Source organism: Schizosaccharomyces pombe, assembly GCF_000002945.2.
Source record: "Schizosaccharomyces pombe strain 972h- genome assembly, chromosome: I".
NCBI classification, from domain to species: domain Eukaryota; kingdom Fungi; phylum Ascomycota; class Schizosaccharomycetes; order Schizosaccharomycetales; family Schizosaccharomycetaceae; genus Schizosaccharomyces; species Schizosaccharomyces pombe.
In genome coordinates, this window is record NC_003424.3 from 3,272,750 (window position 1) to 3,288,595 (window position 15,846).

Genomic DNA, 15,846 nt, shown 5'->3' on the forward strand with positions numbered 1-15,846 from the left:
ACGCGTCGTTTGTAGAAGAAGAGGTGCATAAAATATGAACACACCACATATAATAATAAGAGGATAGACATTAAAGCCAACAACCTATTAAAAGTGTAAATTTGAAATCAAAAAAGATTAAAAAAAAGAATAGGAATCGACTTCTTTTACACAAAGAAATCCACACCTATTTGATATTAGCTTGGACATCCTCTATTGACGACTGCATTTTCTGATAGCACAAACAAGACTTTTTCAGACTTAAATGAAAATTAAATAAACCAACAGTGGGTTTTTTAGGGAAACCTAAAAATTCAGAGAATCTTAAGCAAGTTCTCTGTTTTGCTTTACATAACAATCTTTAACGCCCACAACGTTGTAAAGATATCACCTATAAAAATAAAAAAATTACGCTTTTGAGGAATAGATGTGCTTTTTTATACATATGTTTATTCAAAATACAGCTCACTGTCTTAATCTGCTAAAGTAGTAGACCTTGTTTACCTATCATCTTTAGAGTGCATTAAGCAGTTGTTAAGCGAAAATTGCGTCATCTATTAGTGAGCCTCTGTTTACAAGTTGACGGCTGTTTATGAGTTTTGAAGAAGGAATCCAAAAATAAATTTGATTTTCACTGAAAATCTATGAAATAAATATGTAGCGACTAATCATACACAACAATTGTATCAAGTTGCCGACATAAAAATACCAGCTGGCTCAACCTTTATAGATACTTTTGAAGAGCTCTTATAAGCATTAATTAATGTTCGAATGATGTAGTTATTGCTTAAAAAAAAGAACCGCCTGGCGTTATTCTCGAGTAAAAGTAAAATCAACATGTGCAACGAAGGAATGGATGCACTGACTGCCGTCAATTTCTCTCAGCCGTCCTCCCAATAAAAATCATTAAGACATGTTATTAAAAACATTAAAAGGCATACCAACGGGTGTTGTATCTTACAAATCACCTCATGGGATCTGTTTTTTGTCAAACTACGGCATTACGCCTTACAAGAAAAAATGTAGAGAGTGAAACGAAACTGAATTGGGATGATTCTTAGCATTTAAAAAAATTGTTTTTGTCTTCGAAGCACAAATTTCACATTTTCTCTTTTTTTTCAAATCCTTCCTGCTTCTTCCTTAGTAAGTTGCGTTACCCGTAGTGTTACCTGCTGTCGGTACAATACATCTCACAGTAAGCATGGTTTCCACTCCACACACTGTACAGTCGCCTGCTTAAAGTAAAGTAGAGGTTGTGTTTTTTGTGTTGTATCGTTCTTCTCTACATCTTTTTGTTTGTATCGGGACAGGAAATAGTTTGGGAAAAATCCCCCACTAAGAACAATTTATCCCACGGACTGTTAATATATGACAACAGGTAATCCTTCGCAAAACATAAGCGTAGCATGACCGAGCAGTCTTCTAAATCTCATCCATCCTTTATGTCTACAGAATATTCGCTTCCAGTCTTTTCTTCACAGTACTCTGATATTGAGAATAAAGATGTATTGAAATCGAATTCTTGGGATCCATATGCCGCTAATGCGCCGATTGCTTTGTCTGAGATCCCTTCATCTTCTAAATCCGGAAAAACAAATGGTTCAAAAGCCGCTGTGGAAAGCGGTTTGGCATCCGGCGCTTTCGGAAACCGTACTGGGAACATGAACCGGAATACTAGCATGAGTGGATACACGTTCGGATCTTCGAATTTCGTTCCCTATAACCTTCTTTCTAACACTCCTTCTTTCACTACTTCTCACTCTTCATCAACAACTTTTGTTCCGCCTGCGACTATGGGCGGTGGATTGAATAATTTGTCATCTCCATCTTCTTCTTTATACTTGCCTGGCTCTGCTTCATACCAAAGAAGTAACTCTAAAAATAGCTCGGCTTCTATCTTACAAATGAATACGACGTTAGATGACATCCCCATACTTTTACGTCGTCCTGGATTGTCTTCGTACACGCCCGGACCTTCTACTTCTCGCCGAAGCATCTCTTCGTCGTCGAATCTTGGAGGTAATCCTGGCTTGATCGCCAATAATCCTTCGGCTTCTAAAAACTTTGCCTTTACTTCAGGTTCTTCGTCGACTAATAATTCTACTACTTCTTCTTCATCAATGGCCAATGGTCTGCAATCTATTTCAAAGCATTCAGCGGCCTTCCCTCTACTTTCTAATGCCACTTCTTTCTTTGGTGAAAATTTAACTCCGTCTTTGGCTGCCTCAACGGCCAGTACGGGCAGTACTGACAGCTCTGGCTCAAATATCGCTAACACACTCATTGCTCCGACACCGACTATTTCTCCTCCTTCGGCTAATACTGTAGGAAATCCGAGTCCTGCTGATACCCCTGGGTTTAACGTGCCTAGTTTGATATCCGATGACCCTAGCGTGTCTTCCTCTCTCTCTTCTTCGGTTGCATCTCTTTCATTGCAAAATAGCAATATTCTTTCGTTCTGTAAGGATCAACATGGCTGTCGTTATTTACAGCGACTTCTAGAAAAGAAAAATCAATCTCACATTGACGCCGTTTTTGCTGAAACCCATCCTTATTTAGCTGTGTTAATGGTTGATGCATTTGGTAACTATTTGTGTCAAAAATTGTTTGAGCATGCATCTGAAGCTCAACGATCTACGTTCATTCAAATAATTGCCCCTAAACTTGTTCCAATATCGTTTAATATGCACGGAACCCGTGCTTTACAAAAGATTATTGATTTAGTCTCTTCTCCTGATCAAATTTCTTGTATCGTGAATGCTTTGCGTCCTAATGTCGTGCTTTTGACTAAGGATTTAAATGGTAATCATGTCATTCAAAAATGTCTCAACAAATTCTCTCAAGAGGACTGTCAGTTCATTTTTGATGCTATCTGTGAAGATCCGTTAGATGTTTCTACACACCGCCATGGATGCTGTGTCGTTCAAAGATGTTTCGATCATGCATCACCTGCGCAGATCGAGCAACTTGTGGAACACATTGTCCCCCATGCGCTCACTCTCGTACAAGATGCATTCGGAAATTACGTTTTACAGTATGTTTTGGAATTAAACAACCCAAACCATACTGAGGCTATTATCTCATACTTTTTATACAAAGTGAGAGCTCTTTCAACTCAAAAATTTAGCTCTAATGTAATGGAAAAGGTATGTTTTGTAGTAAAGTTAAAACAGAAATTTACTAATCAATTTACTAGTGTATATTTTTTGCTCCCGCTGCTATTAAGGAAAAACTGATTTCGGAACTAATGGATGAAAAGCATCTTCCCAAGTTACTTCGTGATTCTTTCGCTAATTATGTTATTCAAACGGCACTTGATAATGCGAGTGTAAAGCAACGCGCAGAGTTGGTTGAACGGATTAAACCACTTATTCCAAGCATAAAGAATACGCCCTGTGGTCGTCGCATTCTTTCAAAGTTAGAACGTCGTCATCCGAGCTCGAAAGAAAAGCCTATTGTGTACAGTAATTCTGAAAGAGTTAATACTTCCTCTTCAGCTTAAACGTTTCTATCGTCTGTAATTTGCATATTATTAAGGAGGACTCTCGCATTGTTGAAATCGCTCTTTATTTATTACCATGAGTATAAAGGCTTATCGCCTTTCTTTGTATATCTAGTATTAAAAGACAATTAAGTCTAGCCTCGAACTTTTTTACGACTTTTTAAATCTTTACAGTGAACGTATCATATAAATTCAGAATAGTACTAGGTACTTAAGAAGTTCATGCATTCTAAACGTTTTAGTTTATTACTTCTACTTAGCGTGGGAATCAATATCTATTCGATTATTCTACATATTTGAAAATAAACACAAAGGCATGATAAAGCAAAATACATTAAGTAACTTTATTAGTGAAAGAATGACATTCTGTTATTGAAGACCGACTCAAATCTTTCAAGTTATGGGAGTTAATACAATTATTTATAAATATTGGGCAATGGGGTAGCTTTCTTCTAAAGATTGAAGATTTTCGATATCTTCTTTTAAAAGCTTTGACTCAAAAACATCTCCTTGCTTTTTAATCCATTCGTTTAATAAATTGTGACTAAACCTGATTGTGACACCAATTGGAGCGTCGATATCTAATGGCAAAGGGATATTTGCCTTTTTTTGGACAAAAAATTCGTTAAAAGTATTTGGTGCAGTAGATGAGATATATTCAATTGTCAACAACGAACTTCCCTTCTTCATAGATGTAATGTAATGTTTATACGAAGAGTAAAGGCGCACCGCATTCTCACATAAATTCTGTGCATCACCGAGGGACTTGGCAGATGTTAATCCACTTGAGCTTTCTTTTATGTCTCTCATAAGATTCAATTGTGAGTGTCGTATCCTCATAACCTCGATATGAAAAATTTCACGAAATGCAATCCCGAGTAAAAGAAAAAATAGTCCTTGAATACAAGGATCCAGTTTATCCTCTTCTTTTATGAGAAACTGAATATACGCAGGGAGGGTTCTCCAGTTACTCGTAGTAGCGGGATGGTTTCTCGAAAGATTGGAAAGATTCTGTAGGTGAAAAGCAACTGTGTAACATAAAACAGCATCTACAGCGTACGCTTCGAAAAATTTTCCTTTCTTATCACATTCTTTCTTTTGCATTTTCCCACTGTTAAGAAGACGCATATACGTTTTCTTCAAAGAGGCATGATTTACTTCCGACTTTTCAGACAGTGAACCAGATGTTTTGTCAACATCAGCTGTGATCAGCTCTTGGGAAGAAGGATTCTTGTTTTTTACTTTTAAGCGCTTATAATCACCTAACGTTACATTGGCTTTTCTCTTGAGATTGCTGCTGGTGTTACCATTCAACGAGGATCCATTATTAACATTAGAATTTTCAGAATTTACAGTAGATACCATATTATTTATGGAACTGTTCGTGGAGGCCTTCTTTGATTTGTGAGCATCTTCAACTAGATTTTTTGAGCTCTTAGTGACTCCCATTATTACATCTTTTGAATCAAGGAGAATTGGAGAACTGACAGCTACCTCCCCTTCCTCCAACAAAGGTTTAGAATTACCTTCATCAGTAAGTTTGGAAGCGGTTAAAACCTCTGATGAATTTTTAAGCGTTTTGCTAGTACGTGTAGAATCGTTATCCAAGGGATGTAAATCGTTCTCTGCTAACGATGCTTCAGAGTCATCGCTTGCCATTCCAAACCCAGGAGGAAGCGTAGGGCTTATCAAGCTTGGCAATACCGCTTGGAATTTTGAATTCCCTACGGGAAGATGCATTTCAGGAAGAGTAGGAGTAATTGGAGATGGAAACTTTGGACGGGCTTGGTTGACTTGTTTTGGAGTAGATAATTCCTGTTCTAAGACGATAGAATCGTCCTTTTTCTGAAAGGAACCCTTAGGCAGTACTGGATGATGCCGACGACGAATTTGATTATCACTGCTGTCGTTGCTCATCGCATGCGCTGTATAAACTATTCAAATAAAAGTATTTACTTAAAAAAGAGATATGCTATGGAATTAAAAGATTTCGATTAGAAGACAACAAATAATGCCTATTATATTAAGAATTCGCGTCAATTAGCGCAATTACCGATAGCATGTAACTCGAAAAGATATGAAAAGTTTAAGAAAAGAAATCTTCACAGCATTTAATTTAAAAACAGTATGAATGTTAGCAAATTCAAATTAGTAACTGCGTTTCCAATAGCGAAAACCCGTTTGCCCACACAGCTAAGCATTCATTTATCCAAAGCCAAAAATTGCTAAATGCCGTCAAAAAAGAATATTCAAGCCTAAATCCCAGTATAAAATTACAACAGGCTTGGTTATAGGATTTTGGTGAAATTATGAAGCGTATTGTCGACAAGTAATAAACACGTTACTTCAGAACGCGCCCAACCTTGAGTAACAAATTATATATGTAAATAGTAAATTTGCTGAAGAAAAAGTGGATCAGAAAATAATAGCATGGTAAACACGATCGCAAACATGCTTCATTCTTTTGTACAGGAAGGAAGTGCTAGGCTTATAAGACATCTTTATAAAAATTCACCAACTATACATATTGTATTTATCTTGCAAGTGCTTTACCTATAGTAGGATTCCGTGTGAATATTTAAATTTAAGTAAATTTATTATTGTTTTGAAATTAAAGAGAATAAAGTTGACCTGAATACTGAAAAAAGTGTAAGAATGGAGAGGCATTTCGGGTAGTTTAACTTGAAGCGTAATGTATCATATTATCATTCCTTCCGAAGCTACTCAGAAACTGTTTCGCTACTTTCGTGGGACGATCGCCTATGTGAATCATCTTCACCTGCTGACTCGGGAGAAGCGTCTGCAGTTGGTGAAGCGCTCAATGCTTTCATTGGAAATTCTTCTTTTATCTGCATAAATTCATCAGAAACTGCAGATTCGTCAGTATCAGAGACTGCGGAAGAATTGACTCCCTCTTGCTGCTTTTGCTCGTCTGTCCCGACATCAGATTCATCCTCATAATTAATATGGTGGTTGTCTTCATTATCCTCGTTATTTCTTGCATTTTTAATCATATCTGCAAATTTCATTATAAGCTTTCGTTCCCTAGACTTACATTCTTCTTGAAGTTGCTCTGTATAAGCCATAAGCTTTTGAAGCTCGTTTTTTTGTTGAGCCATACTAGCAAGGGCAAGGTCCTAAATTTCAAATAATCAGCAAAAGAGAAAGAATGTAAAGTTTTTTTCATACCTTTATCGAATGGCTGCACTCCCACAGTACATCAAAATGTTCATGGTCTTTCAATGCTTGTTGTTCTAATTCAAACCAGGCAATACGTAAAGGGAAAGGATCAACGTAGTTGATATAAATCTAAATTGTTAGCATATTTAATTAATCAGCTCAAAAACGACTGGCAAAATGGGGTAGATGCGACGAACAAAAAAATTCCTTGGTTTGAAAGTCATCACACAATCAGCAATTCATTAACTACTACAGTATTGCAATAAACATACCCTACATAAATTCTCTAAAACCACTAATTGCAATGTGTGCTTTGATTCGGATCTGCCGCACAACAGATCCACGATAAGTTCATCGGTTAATGATTCTGAGGTTACGTTCCGTTGCAATCGTTTCCAAGGTATTTCATCTGGAAAATTAGTAAAAGAACGTTTTACACACTATCTTTCTATACCCCTTAAGACGTATCTACAGGTTGGGCTAATTGCGCACAAGAAAGCACTGCTTTCATCCAATTCTGAGCGTAGGACGAATTTTTCTCCTTTAAAATCTTTCAGTGATAAAAAAAATTTCATGAGTTGTTTCCTGAGCTCAAAATTTGATGTGAAACATCAAGGCGGTCTCAGTGCAAGTTTGCAGGGAAACGTAATAAGAAACTTGATAATCCAACTTGTTGACTGCTAATGTTTTAGTGTGCGCAGCTGATAAATTGGAAGCCGAATGAGTTTAAAATTTTAGGTTACTAAGAAACACTATCTTGAAAATTGTTTTTTTTTTAGATTTTTTTCATTGAAAGAAAAGAATCTTTCTGATTGAAAAATTGCTGATTCGGTGATATAACAAATCGTTTAGTATAATATAAGAGGTTTCCATACGAGAATATTGGATAAGAATCAGCGCAAATGTTTATACCATGTTTGTTAAAAAAAAAGAATTTCAAATTAAAGTAGTTAGCAAGAAGAAATTCGCAATGCAATTAGATGATGACTACTACAAGTTATTGAAAGTTTTTTAAAGTCAATTAAACTAAGGTGATTTCAAAAAAAATGCTTTCATCAATATGTGTTGGTTAACAAGGCCTTGTTTATAATATCATTTTTTCTCTTCGAGATTCAAAACTACATCGAGATATAAAACTGAGGTTTTTACATAAATGTAAAGGTTTATGCTCTGTCAAGGCTTTAGAGCTTTGCACAGAGACCACTGGTTATTAGGTACATTGCAACCTTACGAATAAACATTAATGATCGTAAAAAAAATATATAAGATACACCGAAACAACCTAAAATTGATTGCGAAGACTGAGTCCGTAAACCATATTTTCTTCCTAAAGCGACTTGAAAATCAATTAACCGCAAAAACAAATCAAATGGTAGAGTTTAAAGAAAAGCTAATCCTGTTTTTTTAGTAAATCTAAACCCAAGCTCGTCAAAAAATTCAGCATATTTAATCTTTTTTCTCTATTTAGCAAATGTGTTTTAAGTGCACTAGAATGCGTTATTGATTCAACTAGTAAACTGACTTTACAATATGGATATACAAGGCGTATGTAAAAAGATGAACCAGTTGAAGTTTTAAATGAAATTTTTAAATACTATATGCAATAAACACTTTATATGACCCAAGTATGTGTGACGGATATCGATGGTGAAGCTTGTCAATTCACTCAATCAATGTCAACCCAACCAGTGCGTCAATCAACTTGCAGTAATTTATAAAAGTTTTGAAATCTTAATTGTAATCTAAGTCGAAAGAGTTTTTATATGCTTCTGAAGTTGTAAACAATACTGAACATTGCAATACCAAAGGATCGCTGGATCTACAACTTTTATCTAATTAACGATATTTAGCGCTTACGAAATCTTTGAATTCCGAGTTATCGCTTCGGTTTCACAAAACGGCATATCGTCTTAATGGATTGTTACGTGACCAAATGGCGTTAATAGTGTAAAATTACATCCTTCAAAAACTTGTTGCTTTACCAAACTTGGTACAAAATGCTATGTTTACGATATTTTATTCCAATGCTTTTAGTAGCTAATGCTGCTCCATACTTCTTCTATCCGATCTTTATGCTGTCCATGATTGCTCGGAAATATCCATGGTAAGTTCAACAACCAGTTTGATAAACAAGCCGTCCATTCCATACGAGATTTTGACTAACAGGCTTCAGTCCATATTGCATGATTATACTGGGATTGTTGATTAATACACGCACTCTGTGGAGTGATTCAACCTTTTTTTCATTCAATCGAAATATTTTCGACACAAAAGCATTCCCTACGGAATTAAAAGAAGCCGGCTACAGGTTGGTTCGACTTTCATGGATTCGGTGGCTAGCGGGTAAGGAAAGCATTCACATTCCTTGGTTAGATGCCACTATTAAATTATAATAGTGCAGTCAGTCTTTCACTACAAAATTGAATCGCTTGAGCTTGATTCATAAAAAATAGGTGTGCCTTTTCATATTACCAACTGTCCCTATCTAAAATTTATTTACTTAACATACCGACTAAACAAAAAAAAAACCCTCCTGATTGAAAAGAGGTAAACACGGCACCCAAATTAAGACCCATCCAATGTAAACACTAAATGTGATTAAGGATCGTAAATTTTTTCACAGAAAAATAAATTTCGATTCAACTTCATGCACGTCAACCAATAGCAATGCCATAAATACTCCAGTGCTGCTTATTTATGGGTTCATAGGATGTCCATTTCCTTGAGGCTAATCTCTTGATCAAAATGAATCAGAAGTCAAACCTTTTATGCAAATATTTTATGTATGTCTTTTCTTTCAAGTTCACCTTTTTTTCTTCCCAAGTTTTTTATAAATATCAAAGCCAGAACTTTGGGCGTTAGCTCTTTTCGATCGGCTAGTAATGCGAGCCTTTGAATCATCATCATCATCATCAGTATCAGACTGTTGCTCGTTCAATTCATCGCCTACTTTATTCAATTTTCGCTTTAAATTGTCGTGGTTTTTGCCGCCTTCAATTTTTTCAGCTTCCTTCTTCTTCTGCAACTGTCTTTCAATCTTCTTCTTTAATGCCGGTGGCAGGCTTTTCAATTTCTCATTTTTGGAAGTAACCCAGCTGTTTTCTGACTGGTCTTTTCTACTAGCACCCAACCCTAACCGTGGCGGCCTAGCTTGTAACGGTGGATCGTCATTTTTTTCATCGCTACTGACAGATGTATTTTCGTTTCCCAACCACGAATTGATTAAGTTTTTTGTGATGCTTATGGATGTTTGATATTTATTCAATAACACATCCGCACTCACTTTTTGTTCCATGCTAAAATTGTGTTTTCGTTTGCAGCTTGGCACTTTACAAAGTTGTACTGCACTTAGTGTCTGCAACTTTACGAACTGTAACGCACCCTAAGGCACTGAGCTTTGCAGTTTCTACATTAGATTTTATTTCATTTCAGAAAGGAAAAGAATACAAATTCCTTTGTGACTCTTTGTCATTTTAAAAAATGTTTCCACCTTTTCTTATGAATCAATTTTTTGTACCCCTGTGCAATTTCTAAATAGACTCGAAATATATGCCGAATATACTGACATATAAACATAGAGGTTATATGGTAAACAAAATGAAATGTGTTTATTAAATACAAAAATGAGAAAAAAATCAAAGTGCTAGATGCTTATATAAATGAATTTAGAAAGGAGCAAGATCGTGACAAAACTTCTGCATAGCTTTGCTTCAAACCCCTTTTGATTAGCTCAAGCTACTAATATGCAAAAAATAATGTTACATAAAAATTAAGACGTGAGGGTTTAGACGTTAGATAGTAGATTACCAATTTTTTCAGCAACATTTGTAAGGGAATGGTGGAGCGCAATCTTTTGAGCAGCAGCAATACTTGTTGTCCTTCTCAAAGTTTTTGTCAATTCATAGACACGTTCGATTCTTTCCTCGAGACAAGCCTTTTGAATAAGTTGCAACAAGGCTTTGTCAATGTTAGCTTCTAGTCTAGCAATGCTTATTTTTTCGTCCTCCGTAACATCGCCATCTCCTATGCTATCTTCCAATAAAGTCAAAAATAGTTTATTACGGAGTTGTAGTTCTTCTAAAACAGGAACAGATGTAGAAGCATCCGGATTGTTCGTATTACAAGGAATACGAAAGTCAAATTCTGTAAACATCGGACGAGGGAAATAGGGATATCGAGAGGCTCCTTTTAGCAATATACAGTGAAACTGATTATCGGCAACAGTTACAGGCCAATAAGACTCTTGCCGTGATTTGCGACGCTCCAATTCATTTGTATCTAAAACAGGGATCCACTTGGCTTGTCCTGGTATGCGCCAATGCATTAATACCAACAATACCCCAGTTGAATCGTAGATGTAAGGATCTCCAACATCCGAAAAGAAAACACTCTCTAACGTTCCTTGGGGTGGTAATGCAACCCCATCACCAGTTTGCAACATTTCATCACGAGAAATGTCTTCAATGGAATAAACAAGACGAGAATTTCCATCAGAGCTCAAACCATCGTTGGCGATGGTTATAATCGTATCCTGAAAAGATGAACAAGCTACAAATGGCAAGTGTTTACTCCTGTGAATGCTAATTGGAAAGCCTTGTCTTGAGAATACGCGAACATATCCAGCACTCGTACATACCAGTACAACGCTTGAGCTTAATGAAATTGTCACAGGACTTTCATTCTCCATGGGTAAAGCCATTGCCCATTCAGATTTACGCGACCAATCAACATGTGCTTTATAATAAATAACACCAGGTGAACTTTCCGTTGCAGGCGAAGCATACAAAGCACCTTCATGATCTAAGCATGCCATTTCAAATTTTTGGTCATCAACAAAGTGATATTTTCTATGAGTAGTTTCATCATGAAATTCAACCGTTATAGTGTTGTGTTCTGCATCTTGCTGTACAGTCCAGATAAACCCTACCAAGTTCAAACATAGATATCTTCTATTACCCTGCCATGGTGTACTTCCAGTATGAACGGGTTTATGTATTGAGGCTTGCAGTAAACGTCTTTTACTAGAACCATTCTCTATTGTTGTAGTTCTGTCGATCAACGCCTTCTGCTTTCTTTTCTTTGCAAGGTTTAAGTCGTTTTCATCAACCATATAACTATCACCATCTAGGTCCAAAGATGAATCCAATCCATCATGATTGATAAACTCATTTTCCTCGTTGGCAGAGTTCCCATCCAAATCATTGACGTTCTGACTTTGCTCATCGTCAGAACCAAAAAGATCATCAAGCTCTTTGGAAGTACGGTTTTTACTTTTTGACGAAGTCAAAGGCTTCGTAGGATCATTTTCTTCCTTCAATATTGATTTAGGAATGACATCCGGACATGAATACAAAATTCCCTGATTTGTAGTAAATGATAACACGTTTTCAAATGGCTGCCAGGCGAGTGCCACCACTGTACTATAGGGGAGCTCAACGACTACTTCATGACTTTGTGTATCCCAAATTAAAATGCCTCCTTTTTTAAATGAAGCAGCTATGTACATTCCATTACTGGACCAGGAGATATCTGTTACACCAGAATGATTCTCTTTTGGAAGAAGTTTGTACAATGGAAGCCAGTCATCAGGGGAAATAACTGATACAAAATGGTCGGTACTCGCAACTGCAAATGTCCCGTTTTTAGGATGCCAAGCCGCCTTTGAGCAAATTTCTGATTCTGCCTCTAAAGAGGCAATAGTGTTTGTTAAGAACTTGATGAGTTCACGAGTTTGGGTGTCATAAAAATACAAAATTCCATTGCAACTGGAAACTGCTAAAAAATTTCCGTTCGGGCTATAAGTTACATGTTTATTCGAAGCCTTAGCTGGACGAAGAGAGAAAATTTGTGAAGAATCAGTGGACGAAACCACTTTCACTGCTGTTTCACTATATTTGTTAGGCTGAAAACGACCAAGTAGAGCATTATACACTAAAAAAAACTTACTCACTAGCTATGGCAATCCAATTTCCATCTACTGAATATGCCACATCGCGAATAGGAAGAGTAGTACGCGCCAGCAATGTATGCTCGGTAGGAGAATCGATGGGATATACGCAGACAGTTGCATCTTCTGAACAAGTACAAAAATAATTTTCCTATATAAAAGTCATTAGCTCCAAACTTTTTTGAGGACCACTTACAGCAACTGCAATTCCTGTTATAGGATCTTGATGATTATCAATGGAGTCGGGTTCCTCATCAGAACCAACCTGAAATTTTCGGATTACTTGATTAGAACCGACCGTAAGAAGAAATTTCCCATCACGAGTATACGCTAGACGCGTCAGTCCATCTGTATGGGCATATCTAGGAACTAGCCTATTCCCTGCCATAATAGCTAGAGGAAGAGTTTGTATATGAGATTGGGACTAGTATGGCAATAGCGATACTTTCGTTAGCTAGTTACGCTATTTAATGTAAACAAACATTTAAATAAAAAATCTACCACGAAAGCACTATTGAGAAATTGCAAATGTTTGTCTACAATTTATTTTCATATGCAAGTACGATTGAAAATATGCAATCCATGCTTTTAATCATCTGCTAACAATTAGAAATTAATACTAAAGTAACTTATATGTGAGACTATAGGAATAATTTAACTTTAATCATTTCAGAGCTTTTTTTAATTACTCTGAAGTTGTATTTGATGTTCCATTAGAGCAGTTCTGTTAAAAAGTTTTGAAATGTCTGCTATAAATGTTCAAACAGCCGCACAGCAATATTCTAAATGGAGGAAAAATATGCAATTAGCTATTGTCTTTTAGTATTTTAATTAATGCTTACCATGACAAGCTATAAAACAGAATCTGCAGATAAGTCATGCTTGATTAAACCACAAAAAATCAACGACATGGAAATGGAATTGAGAAACCTAGTGGAGCCTCTCACAGGAAAATTAAAAAGAAGTTAAATAAATTAATCATACAATTAGATTTCGATCATTCATTTAATACTCGCAGTAATTATATGTATGTATTTTTTCAAAAAGTAATATGAAAATCGTTTTTGCACATCGTTAAAGTTTTATTCTGTATTAGAGTGATACACTATAAATGTTAACGCTGCTTTAACGACGCACAAAATACAGGCTATTGGCATACTCTAGGTTGTGAAATCTTTGCTTTTTTGTAGTTACGTCTGCCAAACAATTTACCATTCCAAGCAAGATTGGTAATCTGCTTGATCATGTCACAGTATGCTGTAGAACTGTGTGAGATTCTCGTAGAGGAATTTTTCGGTGATTGTTGCTCGGTAAGGATTCAATTGTATTTCTAAATCTGAAGTTGAGGTTGCAAAGTCTTTTGTATTAACCAATTTATTGTCAATTTAGGCAGTAGCTAGTGCACTTTTGAGGCATGGTCGTTTAACGATTCCCATGCTACAAAAACGGACTTCGTTGCCAGGACCAAAAATTCGACAAGCACTTGTCAGTTTAATGCAGCATCATATGGTTTTGTACGTTACGGTCATTGAAAATGTACGTGAAGTCACATATTATGAGACCCAATGGAAGGAAATTTATAACATTCTTCGCAAAGGTAAAGATGTATATTTGATATCTCAAAAATTAAACCAGGAGGCTGCCTCTGTGGTAAAATATCTTAGTACCCAAGGACGTGCACGTGTACTCGAAGTATTCAATGCTTTCGATAAAAAGGTTGATGGGAGTGATGAAGAAAGCCGTATGATGCAGAAAAATCTAACGGAATTGATTTACCAAAAGTTTTTGCTAGTAGTGCAACCGAGACATTTAATACCAGTAGGAGATCAGGAAATGCAACTCCGGATCAAGCACTTAGATCGCAGAAAGTCAGAAAACGTGTCTGAAATAAAAAAAAATAGAGAGGTTGATGATTCTGTCGCCTTGGAAATGTTAGAGCTTCGTGCAGCAGATATGTCAGAACTACAAGGACTTACCAGGAAGCCAAAGGAATCAATACCACATCCAACAAAAAGAAGGAAACGTGCTGTTGGCTCTGCTCCGTCTGTATCAACGGATTTGAATAATATATTAGACGATGATAATAGCATCCTTGTACCTGATCTATCCGCGCATGTTCGCATAAATTCAGGAAAACTTTCTGTCCTCTCAAAAAATGCCAGGCTTACCCATTGGGTGGAAAGAAGAATTGGTAAATCAACTTCGCTTGTCTATTCTCACGTTCTTTCTATGTTGGAACCCAGATTATTTAGTATTTCCAATCAATCTCCGGTCTTTACACTCACGACAATGGAGCTTACGAGAAACTTTCCGAATGATATCGACGTTGAGAGTTCGATTGTCGATAAACAGTATAGCGTAAATTCTGCCTCTAACGAATTGCGTGTCATGGAAAAGTTGAATGAACTAGATGAACTTGCTGAGGAAGATAATTATGAAGAAAGTGTTGATGAAAACGCAAATCGCAAGAGCAAGGTGCTGGCTCAACACCTGGAGCTTTTGGCAGATTGCTCATTAAAATTTATTTCAAAAATAGGCAATCGAGGAATGGGTGAATGGGCGGTCAATTTTACCCATTTAACCGACATGCTGCGAGCCATAGAATATGAAAATTTTATAGAACAAAAATTTGGGGAAAGAGCTATTCGTTTACTGCGTATCATAAAAGATAAGGGAAAAATTGAGGAAAAGCAGTTGGCGAATATTGCTCTCCTTCGTCAAAGAGATTTACGAACCGTTCTTCAAGCTATGGCAGAAATCGGAGCCTTAGAGTTACAAGAGGTTCCGCGTAGTTCCGACAGGGCCCCTTCCAAGACTTTTTTTCTTTGGTTTCACCGTCCTGATCGGGCGTACTCTCTCCTTTTGGATGAACTTTATCATGTAATTGCCAGACTATATATGCGATTACGAGATGCACGAGCTCAGAGAGCTCAACTCATTGAGAAGGCAGAACGAATAGATATTAAAGGCAACGAGGAACAATATCTACAAAAGTTTGAGCAAGCTGAGCTAAAAAAGTTGTATAGTTACGAGGAAAAACTGCTTTTACAAGCTTCTCGGTTAGATGATATGGTATTAGTATTTAGGGATAATTTATAAAAATGGTTTCTTCGGCACTTCTTTTGCTTCACCTAACTAAACACATTTTTACTTATGTAAATAATCATCGATGTAAAATTTACTTTTCTTAAATAGATCGTTGGCTTTATTATTTCTACCTGCTTGTTTCAAAATTTTT

At 36.4% G+C, this 15,846-nt stretch overlaps 7 protein-coding genes and 14 long non-coding RNA genes across 21 annotated transcripts; 9 read left to right on the forward strand and 12 right to left on the reverse strand.

Annotated features, from left to right (window-relative positions):
- The first annotated feature begins 33 nt into the window (after positions 1 to 33).
- Positions 34 to 262, forward strand: SPOM_SPNCRNA.3459. The gene has a single exon (NR_192824.1). It is a non-coding gene; the product is annotated as a non-coding RNA (long non-coding RNA).
- Positions 166 to 372, reverse strand: SPOM_SPNCRNA.3460. The gene has a single exon (NR_192825.1). It is a non-coding gene; the product is annotated as a non-coding RNA (long non-coding RNA).
- A 47-nt stretch (positions 373 to 419) lies between these two features.
- SPOM_SPNCRNA.3461 lies at positions 420 to 1,051 on the forward strand. Its single transcript, NR_192826.1, has one exon. It is a non-coding gene; the product is annotated as a non-coding RNA (long non-coding RNA).
- Positions 527 to 1,329, reverse strand: SPOM_SPNCRNA.899. Its single transcript, NR_151285.1, has one exon. It is a non-coding gene; the product is annotated as a non-coding RNA (long non-coding RNA).
- On the forward strand, positions 1,195 to 5,516 carry puf4 (RNA-binding protein). Its single transcript, NM_001019547.3, has 2 exons — positions 1,195 to 3,125; positions 3,176 to 5,516. Exons 1-2 carry the CDS (start codon positions 1,386 to 1,388, stop codon positions 3,479 to 3,481), a joined length of 2,046 nt encoding a protein of 681 aa, NP_594123.1. The 5' UTR covers positions 1,195 to 1,385; the 3' UTR covers positions 3,482 to 5,516.
- SPOM_SPNCRNA.3462 lies at positions 1,947 to 2,150 on the reverse strand. Its single transcript, NR_192827.1, has one exon. It is a non-coding gene; the product is annotated as a non-coding RNA (long non-coding RNA).
- ebp1 lies at positions 3,743 to 5,784 on the reverse strand. Its single transcript, NM_001019548.3, has one exon. The coding sequence runs from the start codon at positions 5,396 to 5,398 to the stop codon at positions 3,902 to 3,904; it is 1,497 nt and encodes a 498-aa protein (NP_594124.1). The 5' UTR covers positions 5,399 to 5,784; the 3' UTR covers positions 3,743 to 3,901.
- SPOM_SPNCRNA.3463 lies at positions 5,613 to 8,121 on the forward strand. Its single transcript, NR_192828.1, has one exon. It is a non-coding gene; the product is annotated as a non-coding RNA (long non-coding RNA).
- xrc4 lies at positions 6,088 to 7,290 on the reverse strand. Its single transcript, NM_001019549.4, has 4 exons — positions 7,116 to 7,290; positions 6,934 to 7,070; positions 6,671 to 6,790; positions 6,088 to 6,618 (listed from the first exon to the last, which is right to left on the reverse strand). Exons 1-4 carry the CDS (start codon positions 7,234 to 7,236, stop codon positions 6,202 to 6,204), a joined length of 795 nt encoding a protein of 264 aa, NP_594125.2. The 5' UTR covers positions 7,237 to 7,290; the 3' UTR covers positions 6,088 to 6,201.
- Positions 7,722 to 8,035, reverse strand: SPOM_SPNCRNA.3464. The gene has a single exon (NR_192829.1). It is a non-coding gene; the product is annotated as a non-coding RNA (long non-coding RNA).
- A 515-nt stretch (positions 8,122 to 8,636) lies between the features above and the next one.
- SPOM_SPAPB1E7.01C (uncharacterized protein) lies at positions 8,637 to 9,979 on the reverse strand. The gene has a single exon (NM_001019551.3). The coding sequence runs from the start codon at positions 9,954 to 9,956 to the stop codon at positions 9,465 to 9,467; it is 492 nt and encodes a 163-aa protein (NP_594127.1). The 5' UTR covers positions 9,957 to 9,979; the 3' UTR covers positions 8,637 to 9,464.
- SPOM_SPAC652.01 (BC10 family protein) lies at positions 8,659 to 10,322 on the forward strand (the record flags this gene model as incomplete). The annotated part of the gene is made up of 2 exons (NM_001019550.2): positions 8,659 to 8,765; positions 8,835 to 10,322. The coding sequence occupies 2 exons, from the start codon at positions 8,659 to 8,661 to the stop codon at positions 9,052 to 9,054; spliced, it is 327 nt and encodes a 108-aa protein (NP_594126.1). The 3' UTR covers positions 9,055 to 10,322.
- SPOM_SPNCRNA.3465 lies at positions 10,026 to 10,234 on the reverse strand. Its single transcript, NR_192830.1, has one exon. It is a non-coding gene; the product is annotated as a non-coding RNA (long non-coding RNA).
- Positions 10,255 to 13,003, reverse strand: mcl1 (DNA polymerase alpha accessory factor Mcl1). The gene is made up of 3 exons (NM_001019552.3): positions 12,805 to 13,003; positions 12,608 to 12,759; positions 10,255 to 12,549 (listed from the first exon to the last, which is right to left on the reverse strand). Exons 1-3 carry the CDS (start codon positions 12,994 to 12,996, stop codon positions 10,446 to 10,448), a joined length of 2,448 nt encoding a protein of 815 aa, NP_594128.1. The 5' UTR covers positions 12,997 to 13,003; the 3' UTR covers positions 10,255 to 10,445.
- On the forward strand, positions 10,885 to 11,427 carry SPOM_SPNCRNA.3466. Its single transcript, NR_192831.1, has one exon. It is a non-coding gene; the product is annotated as a non-coding RNA (long non-coding RNA).
- On the forward strand, positions 11,530 to 13,071 carry SPOM_SPNCRNA.3467. Its single transcript, NR_192832.1, has one exon. It is a non-coding gene; the product is annotated as a non-coding RNA (long non-coding RNA).
- A 119-nt stretch (positions 13,072 to 13,190) lies between these two features.
- On the reverse strand, positions 13,191 to 13,628 carry SPOM_SPNCRNA.3468. The gene has a single exon (NR_192833.1). It is a non-coding gene; the product is annotated as a non-coding RNA (long non-coding RNA).
- Positions 13,286 to 13,570, forward strand: SPOM_SPNCRNA.3469. Its single transcript, NR_192834.1, has one exon. It is a non-coding gene; the product is annotated as a non-coding RNA (long non-coding RNA).
- A 127-nt stretch (positions 13,629 to 13,755) lies between the features above and the next one.
- Positions 13,756 to 14,151, reverse strand: SPOM_SPNCRNA.3470. The gene has a single exon (NR_192835.1). It is a non-coding gene; the product is annotated as a non-coding RNA (long non-coding RNA).
- rpc82 (DNA-directed RNA polymerase III complex subunit Rpc82) lies at positions 13,795 to 15,829 on the forward strand. The gene is made up of 2 exons (NM_001019553.3): positions 13,795 to 13,918; positions 13,998 to 15,829. The coding sequence occupies exons 1-2, from the start codon at positions 13,853 to 13,855 to the stop codon at positions 15,705 to 15,707; spliced, it is 1,776 nt and encodes a 591-aa protein (NP_594129.1). The 5' UTR covers positions 13,795 to 13,852; the 3' UTR covers positions 15,708 to 15,829.
- On the reverse strand, positions 14,316 to 15,001 carry SPOM_SPNCRNA.3471. Its single transcript, NR_192836.1, has one exon. It is a non-coding gene; the product is annotated as a non-coding RNA (long non-coding RNA).
- Positions 15,830 to 15,846: the final 17 nt, after the last annotated feature.

What these genes read in the sequence shown, in the direction of transcription:
- puf4 (NM_001019547.3), top strand. Translation starts at nt 1,386, where the DNA reads ATGACCGAGCAGTCTTCTAAATCTCATCCATCCTTTATGTCTACAGAA. An exon ending in GCTCTAATGTAATGGAAAAG is followed by an intron (nt 3,126 to 3,175) that starts GTATGTTTTGTA and finishes TCAATTTACTAG; the next exon opens with TGTATATTTTTTGCTCCCGC.
- ebp1 (NM_001019548.3), bottom strand. Translation starts at nt 5,398, where the DNA reads ATGAGCAACGACAGCAGTGATAATCAAATTCGTCGTCGGCATCATCCA.
- xrc4 (NM_001019549.4), bottom strand. Translation starts at nt 7,236, where the DNA reads ATGAAATTTTTTTTATCACTGAAAGATTTTAAAGGAGAAAAATTCGTC. An exon ending in CTGTAGATACGTCTTAAGGG is followed by an intron (nt 7,071 to 7,115) that starts GTATAGAAAGAT and finishes CTAATTTTCCAG; the next exon opens with ATGAAATACCTTGGAAACGA. An exon ending in TTTTAGAGAATTTATGTAGG is followed by an intron (nt 6,791 to 6,933) that starts GTATGTTTATTG and finishes CTAACAATTTAG; the next exon opens with ATTTATATCAACTACGTTGA.
- SPOM_SPAPB1E7.01C (NM_001019551.3), bottom strand. Translation starts at nt 9,956, where the DNA reads ATGGAACAAAAAGTGAGTGCGGATGTGTTATTGAATAAATATCAAACA.
- mcl1 (NM_001019552.3), bottom strand. Translation starts at nt 12,996, where the DNA reads ATGGCAGGGAATAGGCTAGTTCCTAGATATGCCCATACAGATGGACTG. An exon ending in TAACAGGAATTGCAGTTGCT is followed by an intron (nt 12,760 to 12,804) that starts GTAAGTGGTCCT and finishes ACTTTTATATAG; the next exon opens with GAAAATTATTTTTGTACTTG. An exon ending in TGGATTGCCATAGCTAGTGA is followed by an intron (nt 12,550 to 12,607) that starts GTAAGTTTTTTT and finishes TAACAAATATAG; the next exon opens with TGAAACAGCAGTGAAAGTGG.
- rpc82 (NM_001019553.3), top strand. Translation starts at nt 13,853, where the DNA reads ATGTCACAGTATGCTGTAGAACTGTGTGAGATTCTCGTAGAGGAATTT. An exon ending in TTTTCGGTGATTGTTGCTCG is followed by an intron (nt 13,919 to 13,997) that starts GTAAGGATTCAA and finishes TTGTCAATTTAG; the next exon opens with GCAGTAGCTAGTGCACTTTT.